The 16,505-nt window shown below is 42.3% G+C and overlaps 1 protein-coding gene across 29 annotated transcripts in view; it reads left to right on the top strand.

Annotated features, from left to right (window-relative positions):
• DTNB (dystrobrevin beta) overlaps nt 1-16,505 on the top strand; it is a 412,789-nt gene that overhangs the window by 111,435 nt on the left and 284,849 nt on the right. For all 29 annotated transcript variants that reach the window (XR_006279636.1, XR_006279635.1, XR_006279632.1 and 26 more), the window contains one exon: nt 6,893-7,047. Coding sequence is in view for 12 of the 29 variants with exons in the window: in XM_043509975.1 (XP_043365910.1) it covers nt 6,893-7,047 (155 nt within the window). In the remaining 17 variants the exon portion in view is untranslated. The remainder of the gene's footprint in view (nt 1-6,892; nt 7,048-16,505) is intronic.

Below are 16,505 nucleotides of genomic sequence, written 5' to 3'. Positions count from 1 at the left end.
TCTGGGCAAAAATTACATTGGGGAAGAAAACTAGTAAAGCCTCTCCTACGATAGTGCTTGGGGTGTGCTATAGACCTCCAGGATCTAATTTGTATATGGATAGAGCCCTTTTTAATGTCTTTAATCAAGTAAATACTAATGGAAACTGCGTGATCATGGGAGACTTTAACTTCCCAGATATAGACTGGAGGACCAGTGCTAGTAATAATAATAGGGCTCAGATTTTCCTAGATGCGATAGCTGATAGATTCCTTCATCAAGTAGTTGCTGAACCGACTAGAGGGGATGCCATTTTAGATTTAATTTTGGTGAGTAGCGAGGACCTCATAGAAGAAATGGTTGTAGGGGACAATCTTGGCTCAAGTGATCATGAGCTAATTCAGTTCAAACTAAATGGAAGGATTAACAAAAATAAATCTGCAACTAGGGTTTTTGATTTCAAAAGGGCTGACTTTCAAAAATTAAGGAAATTAGTTAGGGAAGTGGATTGGACTGAAGAACTTATGGATCTAAAGGTAGAGGAGGCCTGGGATTACTTTAAATCAAAGCTGCAGAAGCTATCGGAAGCCTGTATCCCAAGAAAGGGGAAAAAATTCATAGGAAGGAGTTGTAGACCAAGCTGGATGAGCAAGCATCTTAGAGAGGTGATTATGAAGAAGCAGAAAGCATACAGGGAGTGGAAGATGGGAGGGATCAGCAAGGAAAGCTACCTAATTGAAGTCAGAAGATGTAGGGATAAAGTGAGAGAGGCTAAAAGTCGAGTAGAGTTGGACCTTGCAAAGGGAATTAAAACCAATAGTAAAAGGTTCTATAGCCATATAAATAAGAAGAAAACTATGAAGGAAGAAGTGGGGCCGCTTAACACTGAGGATGGAGCAGAGGTTAAAGATAATCTAGGCATGGCCCAATATCTAAACAAATACTTTGCCTCAGTCTTTAATAAGGCTAAAGAGGATCTTGGGGATAATGGTAGCATGACAAATGGGAAGGAGGTTATAGAGGTAGATATTACCATATCAGAGGTAGAAGCGAAACTGAAAGAGCTTAATGGGACTAAATCGGGGGGCCCAGATAATCTTCATCCAAGAATATTAAAGGAATTGGCACCTGAAATTGCAAGCCCATTAGCAAGAATTTTTAATGAATCTGTAAACTCAGGAATAGTACCGAATGATTGGAGAATTGCTAATATAGTTCCTATTTTTAAGAAAGGAAAAAAAAGTGATCCGGGTAACTACAGGCCAGTTAGTTTGACATCTGTAGTATGCAAGGTCCTGGAAAAAATTTTGAAGGAGAAATTAGTTAAGGACATTGAAGTCAATGGTAAATGGGACAAAATACAACATGGTTTTACAAAAGGTAGATCGTGCCAAACCAATCTAATCTCCTTTTTTGAAAAAGTAACAGATTTTTTAGATAAAGGAAATGCAGTGGATCTAATTTACCTAGATTTCAGTAAGGCATTTGATACCGTGCCACATGGGGAATTATTAGTTAAATTGGAGAAGATGGGGATCAATATGAACATCAGAAGGTGGATAAGGAATTGGTTAAAGGGGAGACTGCAACGGGTCCTACTGAAAGGCGAACTGTCAGGTTGGAGGGAGGTTACCAGTGGAGTTCCTCAGGGATCGGTTTTGGGACCAATCTTATTTAATCTTTTTGTTACTGACCTTGGCACAAAAAGTGGGAGTGTGCTAATAAGGTTTGCAGATGATACAAAGCTGGGAGGTATTGCCAATTCGGAGAAGGATCGGGATATTATACAGGAGGATCTGGATGACCTTGTAAACTGGAGTAATAGTAATAGGATGAAATTTAATAGTGAGAAGTGTAAGGTTATGCATTTAGGGATTAATAACAAGAATTTTAGTTATAAGTTGGGGACGCATCAATTAGAAGTAACGGAAGAGGAGAAGGACCTTGGAGTATTGGTTGATCATAGGATGACTATGAGCTGCCAATGTGATATGGCTGTGAAAAAAGCTAATGCGGTTTTGGGATGCATCAGGAGAGGCATTTCCAGTAGGGATAAGGAGGTTTTAGTACCGTTATACAAGGCACTGGTGAGACCTCACCTAGAATACTGTGTGCAGTTCTGGTCTCCCATGTTTAAAAAGGATGAATTCAAACTGGAGCAGGTACAGAGAAGGGCTACTAGGATGATCCGAGGAATGGAAAACTTGTCTTATGAAAGGAGACTTAAGGAGCTGGGCTTGTTTAGCCTAACTAAAAGAAGGTTGAGGGGAGATATGATTGCTCTCTATAAATATATCAGAGGGATAAATATAGGAGAGGGAGAGGAATTATTTAAGCTCAGCACCAATGTGGACACAAGAACAAATGGGTATAAACTGGCCACCAGGAAGTTTAGACTTGAAATCAGACGAAGGTTTTTAACCATCAGAGGAGTGAAGTTTTGGAATAACCTTCCAAGGGAAGCAGTGGGGGCAAAAGATCTATCTGGTTTTAAGATTCTACTCGATAAGTTTATGGAGGAGATGGTATGATGGGATAATGGGATTTTGGTAAGTAATTGATCTTTAAATATTCAGGGTAAATAGGCCAAATCCCCTGAGATGGGATATTAGATGGATGGGATCTGATTTACTATAGAAAATTCTTTCCTGGGTATCTGGCTGGTGAATCTTGCCCATGTGCTCAGGGTTTGGCTGATTGCCATGTTTGGGGTCGGGAGGGAGTTTTCCTCCAGGGCAGATCGGAGAGGCCCTGGAGGTTTTTTTGCCTTCCTCTGTAGCATGGGGCATGGTTGACTGGAGGGAGGCTTCTCTGCTCCTTGAAGTTTTGAACCATGATTTGAGGACTTCAATAGCTCAGACATGGGTGAGGTTTTTCATAGGAGTGGGTGGGTGACATTCTGTGGCCTGCGCTGTGCAGGAGGTCGGACTAGATGATCAGAGTGGTCCCTTCTGACCTTAGTATCTATGAATCTATGCTATCAGAAGTGTTAAAAGAGTAACACGCAGATGCAGAAACTACAGAACCTGAACCACCAAAAAAGTAAATCAACTTTCTGTTGGTGGCATCTGACTCAGCTGATGAAAATGAATGTGCATCAGTCTGCACTTCTTTGGATCGTTATCAGGCAGAACCTGTCATCAGCATGGAAGCATGTCCTCTGGAATGCTGGTCGAAGCATGAAGAGGCATACAAATGTTTAGCATGTCTGACGGGTAAATACGTTGCAATGCCGGCTACAACAGTGACATATGAATACCTGTTCTCACTTTCAGGTGACATTGCAAATAAGAAGTGGGCAGCATTATCTCCCGTAAATGTAAACAAACTTGTTTGTCTTAGCGATTGGCTGAACAAGAAGTAGGACTGAGTGGACTTATAGGCGCTAAAGTTTTACATTCTTTTGTTTTTGAGCACAGTTAGTAACAAAAAATAATTTTACATTTGTAAGTTGCAGTTTCACAATAAAGAGATTGCAGTACAGTAGTTGTATGAGGTGAATTGAAAAATACTATTTCTTTTGTGTATCTTTTTTACAGCGCAAATATTTGTAATAAAAAAATATAAAGTGAGCATTGTACATTTTGTATTCTGTGTGGTCACTGAAATCAATATATCTGAAAATGTAGAAAACATCCAAAATATTTGTAATAAATAGTATCTATTATTGTTAGAGTGCGATTAAAACTGCGATGAATCACAATTCATTTTTCTAATTCGTTGACAACCCTAAAAAGAACCTTTCTACTCATACTCAAGATCCCCCCGTTTACGCATCCAAGGATCAAATTAGCCTTTTTGGCCACAGTGGTGCAGTGAGAGCTCAGATTCAGGTGATTATCTACCATGATCCACAAATCTTTTTCAGAGCCTTCCCTGAAGGCAGCTGGGAAGCTGAAAAATTCTGTTTAAGTTCTCCTGAAACAATTTTTCTTAAAATCCCTTTCCTTGAAAATGTTCACATTTTTGATATTCCTCCCTGCTCCAGGATGAAACTTTTTTTGTTAAAATGCAAAAAATTTTGCAGAAAGGGTTTATTTCCCCCTTGTCAGCTAGCTCTGTGCAATTCTTGATTGTTCATTGTTACCAATCTTAACTGCTTATGTGCCTGGACCTAGAGAAAGAGGGGTTAACTCCTTCACACCCAGTGGGTTTGAATACAAAGCGAATAGGTTAATTGAGTCATAGATATTGTTAATAAAAATATCATTCTCCATGTCAGATGTTGCGCTGTGTGCATGCGTTCTTTCTGCATGCTGCAGTGACTCTCGCCAGATAGCCTGCACAGCAGGCTCCAATCGAACTGCCCAATAAGACCACAAGACCTTTTTAATAGTGAAGGAGATCGATCAGGTTTATTGCTGACAAAGAATGGCCTAGGTTTCCCAGATCAATGTCAGCTTAGTAAATCGCAGGACTTTCCACTACCCCGTAGGCTGGATGAACGAGGTATCCCAAGATTTATATACTGAGACAAACAATCAGGGATAAACAACTTATGTATCACCTTACATGTTTCATGACATGTTTGTTACCTCCCCTTGTACTTTCCTCCTGATGTTTCAGACAGAGCATCTCTATTAGAATCATAGAAGATTAGGGTTGGAAGAGACCTCAGGAGATCATCTATTCCAATCCCCTGCTCAAAGCAGGACCAACTCCAACTAAATCATCCCAGCCAGGACTTTGTCAAGCTGGGCCTTATAAACGACTAAGGATGGAGATTCCACCACTTCCCTAGGTAACCCATTCCAGGGCTTCCCCACCCTCCTAGTGAAATAGTTTTTCCTAATATCCAACCTAGACCTCCCCCATTGCAACTTGAGACCATTGCTCCTTGTTCTGTCATCTGCCACTGCTGAGAACAGCCAAGATCCATCCTCTTTGGAACCCCCCTTCAGGTAGTTGAATGCTGCTATCAAATTCCCCCCCCTTCTCTTTTGCACACTAAATAAGCCCAGTTCCCTCAGCCTCTCCTCATGTGCCCCAGCCTCCTAATAATTTTCGTTGCCCTCCACTGGACTCTCTCCAATTTGTCCACATCCTTTCTGTAGTGGGAGCCCAAAACTGGATGCAATACTCCAGATGTGGCCTCACCAGTGCTGAATATAGGGGAATAATCACTTCCCTCAATCAGCTGGCAATGCTCCTACTAATACAGCCGAATATATCATTAGCCTTCTTGGCAACAAGGGCACACTGTTGACTCATATCCAGCTTCTCATCCACTGGAATCCCCAGGTCCTTTTCTGCAGAACTGCTGCTTAGCCAGTTGGTCCCCAGCCTAGATTCATAGATACTAAGGTCAGAAGGGACCACTCTGATCATCTAGTCCGACCTCCTGCACAGCGCAGGCCACAGAATGTCACCCACCACTCCTATGAAAAACCTCACCCATGTCTGAGCTATTGAAGTCCTCAAATCATGGTTCAAAACTTCAAGGAGCAGAGAAGCCTCCCTCCAGTCAACCATGCCCCATGTAGCCTGTAGCAGTGCCTGGGATTCTTCCATTCTAAGTGCAGGACTCTGCGCTTGTCGTTGTTGAACCTCATCTGATTTCTTTTGGCCCAGTCGTCCAATTTGTCTAGGTCACTCTGGACCCTATCCCTACCCTCCAGTATATCTACCTCTCCCCCCAGCTTAGTGTCGTCTGCAAACTTGCTGAGGGTGCAACCCCTCACCATCCATCCCATCATCCAGATCATTAATGAAGATGTTGAACAAAATTGGCCCCAGGACCGACCCCTGGGACACTCTACTTGATACCAGTTGCCAACTAGACATTGAGCATGACAATCTAGCTAGCTTTCGATCCACCTTGTAGTCCATTCATCCAATCCATACTTCTTTAACTTGCTGGCAAGAATACTGTGGGAGACCATATCAAAAGCTTTGCTAAAGTCAAGGTATATCACGTCCACCCCTTTTCCCATATCCACAGAGCCAGTTATCTCATCATAGAAGGCAATCAGGTTGGTCAGGCATGACTTGCCCTGGGTGAATCCATGTTGACTGTTCCTGATCACCTTCCTTTCCTCCAAGTCATAGAATCACAGAATATCAGTGTTGGAAGGGACCTCAGGAGGTCATCTAGTCCAACCCCCTGCTCAAAGCAGGACCAATCCCCAACTAAATCATCCCAGCCAGGGCTTTGTCAAGCCTGATCTTAAAAAAGTGCTTCAAAATGGATTCCTTGAGGACCTCCTCCTTGATTTTTCCAGGGACTGAGGTGAGGCTGACCAGTCTGTAGTTCCCTGGATTCTCCTTCTTCCCTTTTTTAAAACGGGGCACTATATTTGCCTTTTTCCAATCCCCCCCATTGCCATGAGTTTTCAAAGATAATGACCAAAGGCTCTGCCAATTCATCACTTTTGTCAAACCATCTTATCGTGTGCGAGGTTGGGGTGTTCTTATGCTGGCCTGCTGGAATATGTTTACATATTCAGTGTGTTTTAGCAATGCTAGCAATACTGGTGCTGAGTTCATGTACTGCACGCTGACTTGCAGGCAAACATCGGCTTTTGACAGGGCCTGATCATTGCTCATAGCATAACTTTTGCTGACTTTGGTTCAGGCCTTTCACCAGGCCCATGCTTCAGGCTCTCTCTCTCTACTACACTCCACACATCCCAAATTCAACATATTAGGCTTTGAGATTTTTAGTACATTGGAAAAATATATTGTATAGGAATGTGGGGAGAGAACCTGGAGGATATATAATAAATGAAGTACATTCATGTTCAGTTTTATATTGTATCTTTGAAAGAAGTAATATAAAATTGGTGTTCATGGTAAACAAGTAGAAATAGACTGCATAACTAAAAAAAAAAACTTTGGTGGTGGAAAGCATAATACATTTTTCAGTAAACTTATTTTTACTCTAAGGTTTTACTTTATTTTGTTCTTCTTATAGATATTTTCTCCCAAATGTCAGATTCCAATGGATTGATGATATTTACAAAGTTTGATCAGTTTTTGAGAGAAGTTTTAAAACTTCCAACAGCTGTATTTGAAGGGCCTTCTTTTGGATACACAGAACATTCCGTACGGACATGTTTCCCACAACAAGTAAGAGTTAACAAAATATGATTGTATATTGCATGTTGAAATAGTGCAGCCTTCTATAATCCAGTGGCTTCTTCTCTTATGGTTTGTATGTACATTCTTTTTAAGATTGTGTGTCGTGTACACCAAAAAATTTTAAGAGAGTCCGATTAATGATAGCAGAGTGCTAGCTCAGCTGTAGTTAAGGTTGAAATCAGATTTCTGTTTAAAGCTTAGCAGTAAATGCTCTAAAATCATCATGGTTACGTGGGTTGCTTTTAAATTTGATGCATCTCTTGGGGAAGTGGGGTTCGGTTACTGATCCAAAATTGGGGCCATTTGAATAATGGGTTCACCTTCGAGTATTGGCCCTATAGGTGCTCACGTGCCTTTGATCAGAGACTTTTAGTAGCCCTGCCCATTCTGTTTGTGCATGCACCCTATCTATCCTTGTGCCCCTCATAGCAAGGGTACATAGGACAGTGTTGGGTGAACAGCCCTCAGTTCCTTTCTCAGTAGAAGGGCTGGGCTCCAGTACAGCGTTTCAAACAGCAGGGGCATAGCATATGTACTATAGCAGGCATCAGTCAGGTGCGAGCCTAGATGGGAGAGGGGCCAGAGTGCAAGCTGGCGCAGATTTTCATTCTGAAGAGTCAGAGTGCAGGTGCCAGAGCAACGGTCCAGACTGCTCCAGCAGTGCTATACCCCTGGCCAAAAGACAAGTAACTGGCATCTCCATAGGGAGGTATACCCCCATAGTTTGAGAACCTCTGTGTCAGACCTATTGTTTTAGGCTGTATTTACCTCCATGGGTGTTCTCATTCAGTTGAGACAATCACACTGAGATGAATGGGCTGCTTCACACCTTTCAGAGCCTGCTATGCTTTCAGGATTGTTGGGGATCTGGATATCGTAAGGCGGTTGCTGATGATTAATTTCATGCTGTATTACAGAGGAAGACCAACTCTTCCACAATTAAGATTGAGAAAACATTTCTATTTAAAGGATGATTTTTCTAAATTCCAATACCTGTATGGGTACTGAGATTGTCTTGAAATTTGCTGTGTTTTATGAGAGTGGGAGTTAGGATTAGTGAGCCAAATTTGGGGTTATTTCAGCAAGAGGTTTCTGAGATACAGACCCCGGGGTGGGGGGGGGAAGGTTTATGAAAATTCAGCGTCTACCAGTGTTTTTATTTTTTGTTTCACACCAGGCTTCTAAAATGCTAATGGCTTAAAGGGATGGGAAGGGGAGGGTGAGCTGGAGGTGGTGGTGGGGGAGCGCTGTATGTTGTAGGGAATAGTTGGGAGATGGGGTGAGAAGAGAGGAACACCAGTCTTCTTTTGCATGCTTTAAGTTACTGTAACTATCCATGGAATAAAACTGTCAAGTTTTTGGGACATAGACTATGTCTGAGATTTCTCTCACCAACTCTGTTAGTAACTGAACACTGCAGATATTTCAAGGCACAACCATTATCCCACTGCAAAAAAGAGTACAGGAGGCAGGAGGGCACTTTGGAATCACATAGCAATGGAGTGGCTTAGAAGAGCGAACAGTAGACTGGGACTTAGAAAACATGAGCTCTATTCTCAGCTCTGCTACTGGAGTGCTGGGTCACTTTGGCCAAGTCACTTCACCTCTGTGCCTCAGTTTCCCTATCTGTAAGGGAGAATAATGATATTTCCCTTCTTGAGATCTACTGATGAAAAGTGCAATGTAAAAACTAGTTATTATCAAATACCTATTCTCAGGACCATCTGAACTACACACATACATGATAATTACAACTGCCTCAGTGACCCCTAATGTCTACCAAAAACTTTTTTTCTGATAGAAACACTAGGAAATTAAATGGTAAAAACTTTGTTAATGCAGTTTTAAGGTTGCCTGGATACAGCTTGTGCCTTTCCAGAATCTCAATTTCAGCAAAACTGAGACCTGTGGAAACCAGGAAATACAGAATTAAGATACACACCCATGCAACCTAACTATGCCCTCTTTGAGTGGTGCCCATAACAGCGCATACTCTCTCTGCCTTTGCCCTGTATTGAACAAGAGCTCCTTAAACTCTCACACTTACACTATTCTTTCTGTGGAGTAAGCTATCTACTACATTTTACAACTCCTTCAACCTTCTTATGACCCCTTCACCTTTCTGCACACAGTACCATCAAACACTCTACTTTCACTTACCCTTCCTTAAACTCACAACCCACACTCATCTCCCACCTAACTGCTGACAATCCCCTGGGCAGGAAAACCCTTGTGCCCTGTCAGTGACACAGCCTATACAACTCAGTGATGAAATGAGGCATACTGGATCTCCCAAAGCACACATGCAGTTCTTTCATTTGATACACACACACACACACACACACACACACACACACAGAGGGCCAGGGAGAGCTCATCCCTTGACTCCTAGGCTACAGCCCTCCCCAGAGATCATAATCACAGCTCTACTTATTCCTTCACCATTCAATAAAGCTACACCTAACACAGTGAAGGCAGCTGGAGTGTACGCAGATGATTCCCAGTGGCTATTGCCAGCTCCAGGAAGGCAGAGATAGGTTCCATAGCTGTGTACCGTAACTCTGTATTTCCTGGTTTTCACAAATTTTGCTGAAATTGACATTCTGGAAGGACAAGAGCTACCATGGGGCAACCTTAATTCTGCGCTAATTAAGTTTTTTGCCATTTAATAAAAATAATGGGCACTGTCTTTACTGAGGCAAAAAGGGGACTTTATGACATCTTTGTTTTAGTTTTCACCAAGAATGTTGGCAGTGATTGGATGTCTAACATAATGAATACCAGTGAAAATAAGGTAGGATCAGAAGAGGCTAAAATAGGGAAGAACAAGTTAAAAATTACTTGGATAAATTAGATGTCTTCAAGTCACCAGGGCCTGATGAAATGCATCCTAGAATATTCAAGGAGCTCACTGAGGAGATATCTGAGCCATTAGCAATTATCTTTGAAAAGTCAAGGAAGACGGAAGAGATTCCAGAAGACTGGAAAAGGGCAAATGTAGTGTCCATCTATAAAAAGGGAAACAAGGACAACCCAGGGAATTACAGACCAGTCAACTTAACTTCTGTACCCAAAGATAATGGAGCAAAAAATTAAGCAACCAATTTGCAAATACCTAGAAGATAATGTGATAAGTAGCAGTCAGCATGGATTTGTCAAGAATGAATCATGTCAAACCAACCTGATAGCTTTCTTTGACAGGGTAACAAGACTTGTGGATAGGGGGGTAAGGGGGAAGCGGTAGATGTGGTATATCTTGACTTTAGTAAAGCTTTTGATACTGTCTCACATGACCTTCTCATAAACAAACTAGGGAAATGCAACCTAGATGGAGCTACTATAAGGTGGGTGCAAAACTGGTTGGAAAACCGTTCCCAGAGAGTAGTTATCAGTGATTCACAGTCATGCTGGAAGGATATAATGAGTGGGGTCCCGCAGGGATCAGTTCTGAGTCTGGTTTTGTTCAATATATTCATCAATGATTTAGATAATGGCATAGAGAGTACACTTATGAAGTTTGCGGATGATACCAAGCTGGGAGGGGTTGCAAGTGCTTTGGAGGATAGGATTAAAATTCAAAATGATATGGACAAACTGGAGAAATTGTCTGAAGTAAATAGGATGAAATTCAAACCAGTTGCACACATACCAAATGGGAAATGATGGCCTATGAAGGAGTACTGCAGAAAGGGATCTGGGGGTCATAGTGGACCACAAGCTAAATATGAGTGAATGGTGTAACACTGTTGCAAAAAAAGTGAATATCGTTCTGGGATGTATTAGCAGGACTGTTGTAAGCAAGACACAAGGGTTTGGGTGCAGGAGGGGGCTCTGGCCTAGGGCTGAGGGGTATAAGGTGCAGGAAGGGGCTAGGATAGGGGGTTGGTGTGTGGGATGCAGGATGCTCTACTCTGTGCTGATTAGGTTTCAGCTGGAGTATTGTGTCCAGTTCTGGGCGCCACATTTCAGGAAGGATGGGGACAAATCTGAGAGAGTTCAGAGAAGAGTGACAAAAATGATTCAAGGTCTAGAAAACATGACGTATGAGGGAAGATTGAAAAAACTGGGTTTGTTTAGTCTGGAGAAGAGAAGACTGAGAGGGGACATAACACTTTTTAAGTACGTAAAAGGTTGTTACAAGGAGAAGGGAGAAAAATTGTTTTTCTTAACCTCTGAGGATAGGACAAGAAGCAATGGGCTTAAATTGCTGCAAGGGACTTTTAGGTTGGACATTAGGAAAATGTTCCTACCTATCAGAGTGGTTAAACACTGGAATAAATTGCCGAGGGAGGTTGTAGAATCTCCATCATTGGAGATTTTTAAGAGCAGGTTAGACAAACACCTGTCAGGAATGGTCTAGATCAGCCCAGTTTCTCGGCCTGCACTGCTTCCTGCAGCTCCCGTTGGTCGGGAACAGCGAACTGCAGCCAGTGGGAGCTGCAGGGCTCCATGACTGTGGACGCTCCAGATAAACAAACCAGCCCAGCCCGCCAGCAGCTTTACCCTGATGGGCTGGGTGCCAAAGGTTGCCGACACCTGGTCTAGATAATACTTAGTCCTGCTATGAGTGCAGGGGACTGGACTAGATGACCTCTCAAAGTCCCTTCCTGTCCTATGATTCTATGCTAATCTTATCTAAACCAATTTCTCATGTTAGCCCTTTCTTACAGCATTTCAACCAAGGTTGGTCGAGTTCTGTTTTCACAGGTATAACCACACTGCCTGGTTACCTGAACAAGTGCAGGATAAAAGAGGTGTCCTTTTGCTTTTCTTTTATAACCAAAAGTCTGTTGTTTTTGTCCCCAGAGTCAGGTTGACGCCCTGTGTTTTCCTTCCTGGAATGTCTGTTTGTTTCATGTCTTCCCAGTTGACCAGTTTTTTCTGTACTTTCACATGTAAATGTTGCCTCCTTTGGTTTGGCTTTGCAATGCCTGATTTATACATGAACTGAGGTTGGTGATTCCACTTCCTTTGTCTGGCAAAACCAGCTTGCCAACCATGCCTGGGCACAGATTCTAAAACACATTTGCAGCACATACATACAATTTCTTAAATAATACCCATGCATAAGTCGTACAATGATTGAGTGAGGACCAATATGATGTAAGCGTCCTTAGATTCCTCATTTGAACCTTTTGGAGTAAATACTATGAAAGTAATATGCCCTTCCTCAACTGATGATGTCTGGGCCTGGCTGACTGGGTTCTTGTCCCCCTCTTACAGGCAGGACCCAGGGAAGCCTTATCTACCAAGGAGGTTTTCTGGTGCTGAGGAATCTGTATCAACTGTAGACTTGGATTCTCAGTCACCTGGCATACTTGGCCAACAGAGGGGTTGGCTTTCCTTTATAGGGGAATTACTACTAGCTAGAGATATTGATTCTTCTTTGATTGCTGTCCCTGTGGGTGTTCCACTTCACTTCAGGCGACAGCGCCATGGATTGGAGATTTTCGATAACAGTGCCTGGGCTGCACATGTGTAGCAGCTGTCTCATGGTCATTGGAGTCTCGGTCAGTGCGCTCATGGCCCGAACCCCTCAGTTCCTTCTCAGCCGTCCTCGGCTGAAGACAGAGCTCAGAACAGTATGACATCTTCTCCTCTTCGTATAGTTAAATAGATAGAAATACTTGTTAGAAATATTCTCTTCCAGTTTAGTATAGTTAATTAGATAGTTGTTAGTAGTTTTTAAAAAAAATTTTAGTTTTGTCTCCGTCAGGTACATGAACTTTCAATATTCATGCCAGGCTCCCGTAGTTTTAAGAGATGCGGCTCCTGCCACAAGGTGATGACAAGGTCCAACAGACATTCTCTGTGCATGACTTGCCTTGGTGAAGCACACACATCATCTAAGTGCACTTACTGTAACAACTTGAAGGCAAGAGTCCGTCATGACTGGGATCTCCTCTTTAAGATGATCCTTATGGAGAAGTCACTCCAGCCAGGATCTGACAAGGATGACCAAAAGTCCTCCACCAAGTGCTCACCCACACAGTCTGAACCAGCAAAGAGCACGGTTCCATCATCTCTTGAGAAGATGAAGATAGCCTTGAGTTCTCCGCAGAGGGAGTCACACAAAAAGAAGTGGTCCCCTGCAAGTTCTCTACCATCGGGGCTGACAGCCCCAAGAGTCAGTACATACCACTCTCCCAGCACCTTTGGCACCAGCTGTGCCGCGGAGCCAAAAGCCAAGGAGTCGAGACATAGATCCAGCCATGTTTCCTCCATGGCACCTACCACAACAGCACCGGCAACCGAGACAGCACCGGTCATGCAGCTGCCTCTGGCGTTGATGAAGTCAATGCACAAGTCAAATGGACATCTGTCTACCCTAATACCACCCTCAGCGCCACTACCATTGGCACCACAGCAATTCCTAACCCAGAAAGACATTACTGTGGCATCAGTTCCACAATCTCCTCTCCTTGGTTACTGTTCCAATGGTTAATTAGACTCACCATTACAAATTTATGCCTCATTTGTCTTGCTTCAACTTCCAGACATTGGATTGTGTTATTGTGACAGTTTGAACTGCTGAATAGCTGTCTCTTCATTTCTCGTTTCTGGGATTTTACTCTGCTTTACTGATGAACAGCCACTCCTGGCCAGTTAACATACAACCTCCAGCATGCAACTTGCTCCCAGCTACACAGTATTGAGTGCTACTATCTAGCCATTTATAAATTACACTGCAGAAGAACAGCAGCAGATTCTCTAGTCCCAGACGTTCCCCCAAGAAATGTGCATCTTGCATTGCCCAGCACACTACTGGAGAAAACAAGCTCATATAAAGTCTGTCGTTTCATCAATGAAAAATGATATGCACCATCTTTGTAATTCCAAATGGAATCTCCCAGACATTTTAATCCAAACACACAGTTTAAGATAAAACAATAAAACAAGTTTATTAACTACAGAAAGATAAATTTTAAATCACAAGTAATGAAGCATAAAGTCAGAATTGGTTACCAAGGAAATAAAAAGACAAAACACCAGCTAAATGTCTAACTCAGTGGTTTTCAAACTGGAGTATACGTACCCATAGGGGTACGCAAGCTCTCATCAGGGGGTATGCGAGAAAAATCCTGTAATGGCGGACAACGCATCATATTAGCCCTCACAGACCTTTTTTTCCTTTTTTCACAGATATATTAAGACCCTATCTCAGATAGGGGTATGCTGTAGATTATATTATTTAGAAAGGGGTACAGAGCCTAAAACGTGTGAGGAGAGTGAGGTCAAGCTGGTCAGCCGGTTGCTGAGTGGTCCCTCTTTCCTTTTTAATTTCCCCCTCATTACCTAACAGTGAGTGCAGGTGTAGCAACTCATTAAGCTTTACTGGCTCTGTGTAGGGTTGGTTTTCCCCATCAGATTCCACTATATCGGGAGTTCTCAAACCTGCTATGTCAAAGAGATCATCAGTACAAAAGTTTGAGAACCACTGCACTATGTCAAAGTTTCTTAAAGAACTAAAACATATTTGCCCACCAGTCAGAGGACCCTCTCCTGCCTGGGACCTCAGTATCATCCTCCTGAGATTCATAGACTCTCTTTCTGAACGCTCCTTCAACTACGTCCCTCTGTAAATTGCCTTCCTACTTGCTATCACTTCAACCAAAAGAGGAAATGAGCTTCAGGCACTCATGGGTCAGTGTTCCTATGCAACATTCCATGGAGACAAGGTGGCATATTTATAGAGTGAGTTGACCTTTAAAATAAGATGTCGTACCTCTACTAATTTTACACCTTAATATCAGTTGTCATAATTTCAAATTTAATTTTAAACAGATTTATTTTTAAAAATATACAGGTATTTAATTTAAAAATATCTGCATTTAAATAAAGTCCCATTTTTAGTTTTTTAAAAATCATCTTTTTTTAATCCACCCTGATCCCTTGATCAAAACCAGAAAGTTTGTCTGCCCGTAATCACTTGTGTGTGCCATCACAGTTCTCCAGTCTGTCTGTCTGTCTTGAATTGGCAGAGATCATTTGTCTGGGAGCCTGGCCCCCCACTGTCCAGGATCTCTCACCCTTCTACTGTCAGTAATGGTGATCAAACCCTGGGAAACAACTCCTGATTGTCTGCTGAATCTCCACATCTTGGGTGAGGCCTCTTGGGTCTGATAGTTTTGGCAGCAGACAAAATTCACTGGACCCTTCAGTCCTTTCTCATGTCCATCTCTGTTCCATCAAGAGGAGATTTCTGTTTAAAGGCCACTACCCTTTCATTCAATTTTCTCTGCAAGGACCCACTTCTAATGAGATACCTACAAGTAGCTTGCTGATAACCATGAGTTTGTGGCACTAATCTGCGCATCCTACTTCCAATCCCCCCCCCCCCATGTAATTCACTTAGTTATTTCAGCATTATAGTACCATGGCCAGTTACCATAATACTTTCTTTTGTCTTTTAATTGTAAGCACCTCAGGACGGGGACTGAAACATCCATGTTTGGCAATGCCTAGACCATTGTGCGCGTTATCAGAAACAGATGTTATCCTGTTCTCTGCATGGATTTAGAAATCCCTGCACTGATGGCTTGTACAGGGAGACTTTTTGTTTGGATCTCTTGCATCCTGAATAACTGCTGATAAGAATTTCAGGCAGTGTTTAATACACATGAGGAAGAGGATAGGGCAGGACAGCTGTTCAAAATCAGAAGCCTTGAAGGACCATTCATTTCCCAAAACTCAGGACAAGGGTCAAGCTATCCAGCACTTTTTTCTTCACCATAAGAGATTATTCAATTTCCAGTCAAAACACTGCCAACAGTAATGTAAAATTATCAGAGAAATTGTTGATTAACTTCTGTTTTTTCCAAGTGCCATTCAGCATTGTTGGTATGATAGTGCTTTGTGACTGTAATAGTTCTACACACACACTCACACATTATGTATGGTAAGTGATCAAACCAGAAGTAAAAGATGTGAACTCCTTATGATGCTGGCAGACCAGGTGGCAGCTAATGCAAGGCCCCTAAGCCTCAAATGCACACTGACCAATACAGAGCTGGAAACAAGTCTGACTTAGCTGTGTGTTAGTATTGTTAAAATAGGTATTAGATTTATAAGAATGTGTTTAGACTTTATGAAATGCTTATAAGTTGCTGCATGCATTAATCTCACTTTTAATATCTGTGTCCCATGTTATAAGGTAATATTTGAGTGTTTGCTCTAAAACTGAAGAAGTGGGTTTTTTACCCACAAAAGCTTATGCCCAAATAAATCTGTTAATCTTTAAGGTGCCACCAGCCTCCTCATTGTTTTTGCTCTGAAACAGTAAACCACTAGTCAGGAGAGAAGCATTACCACATTTGAAACACTCGTTTTCCAACAGTAGGTGTTACCTCCTGCCCAACAAAAGAAGGCCCATAGACACCGGACAAATCATTGTGAAACACCAAAGGACAAAAGATTCCAAAACTCAATAGGCTCACCCCACAACC

This window comes from Dermochelys coriacea, chromosome 3 (genome assembly GCF_009764565.3).
Source record: "Dermochelys coriacea isolate rDerCor1 chromosome 3, rDerCor1.pri.v4, whole genome shotgun sequence".
Lineage (NCBI taxonomy): Eukaryota > Metazoa > Chordata > Testudines > Dermochelyidae > Dermochelys > Dermochelys coriacea.
The sequence above is the reverse complement of the archived record's forward strand: the minus strand, read 5'-3'. Positions and strand labels throughout refer to the sequence as shown.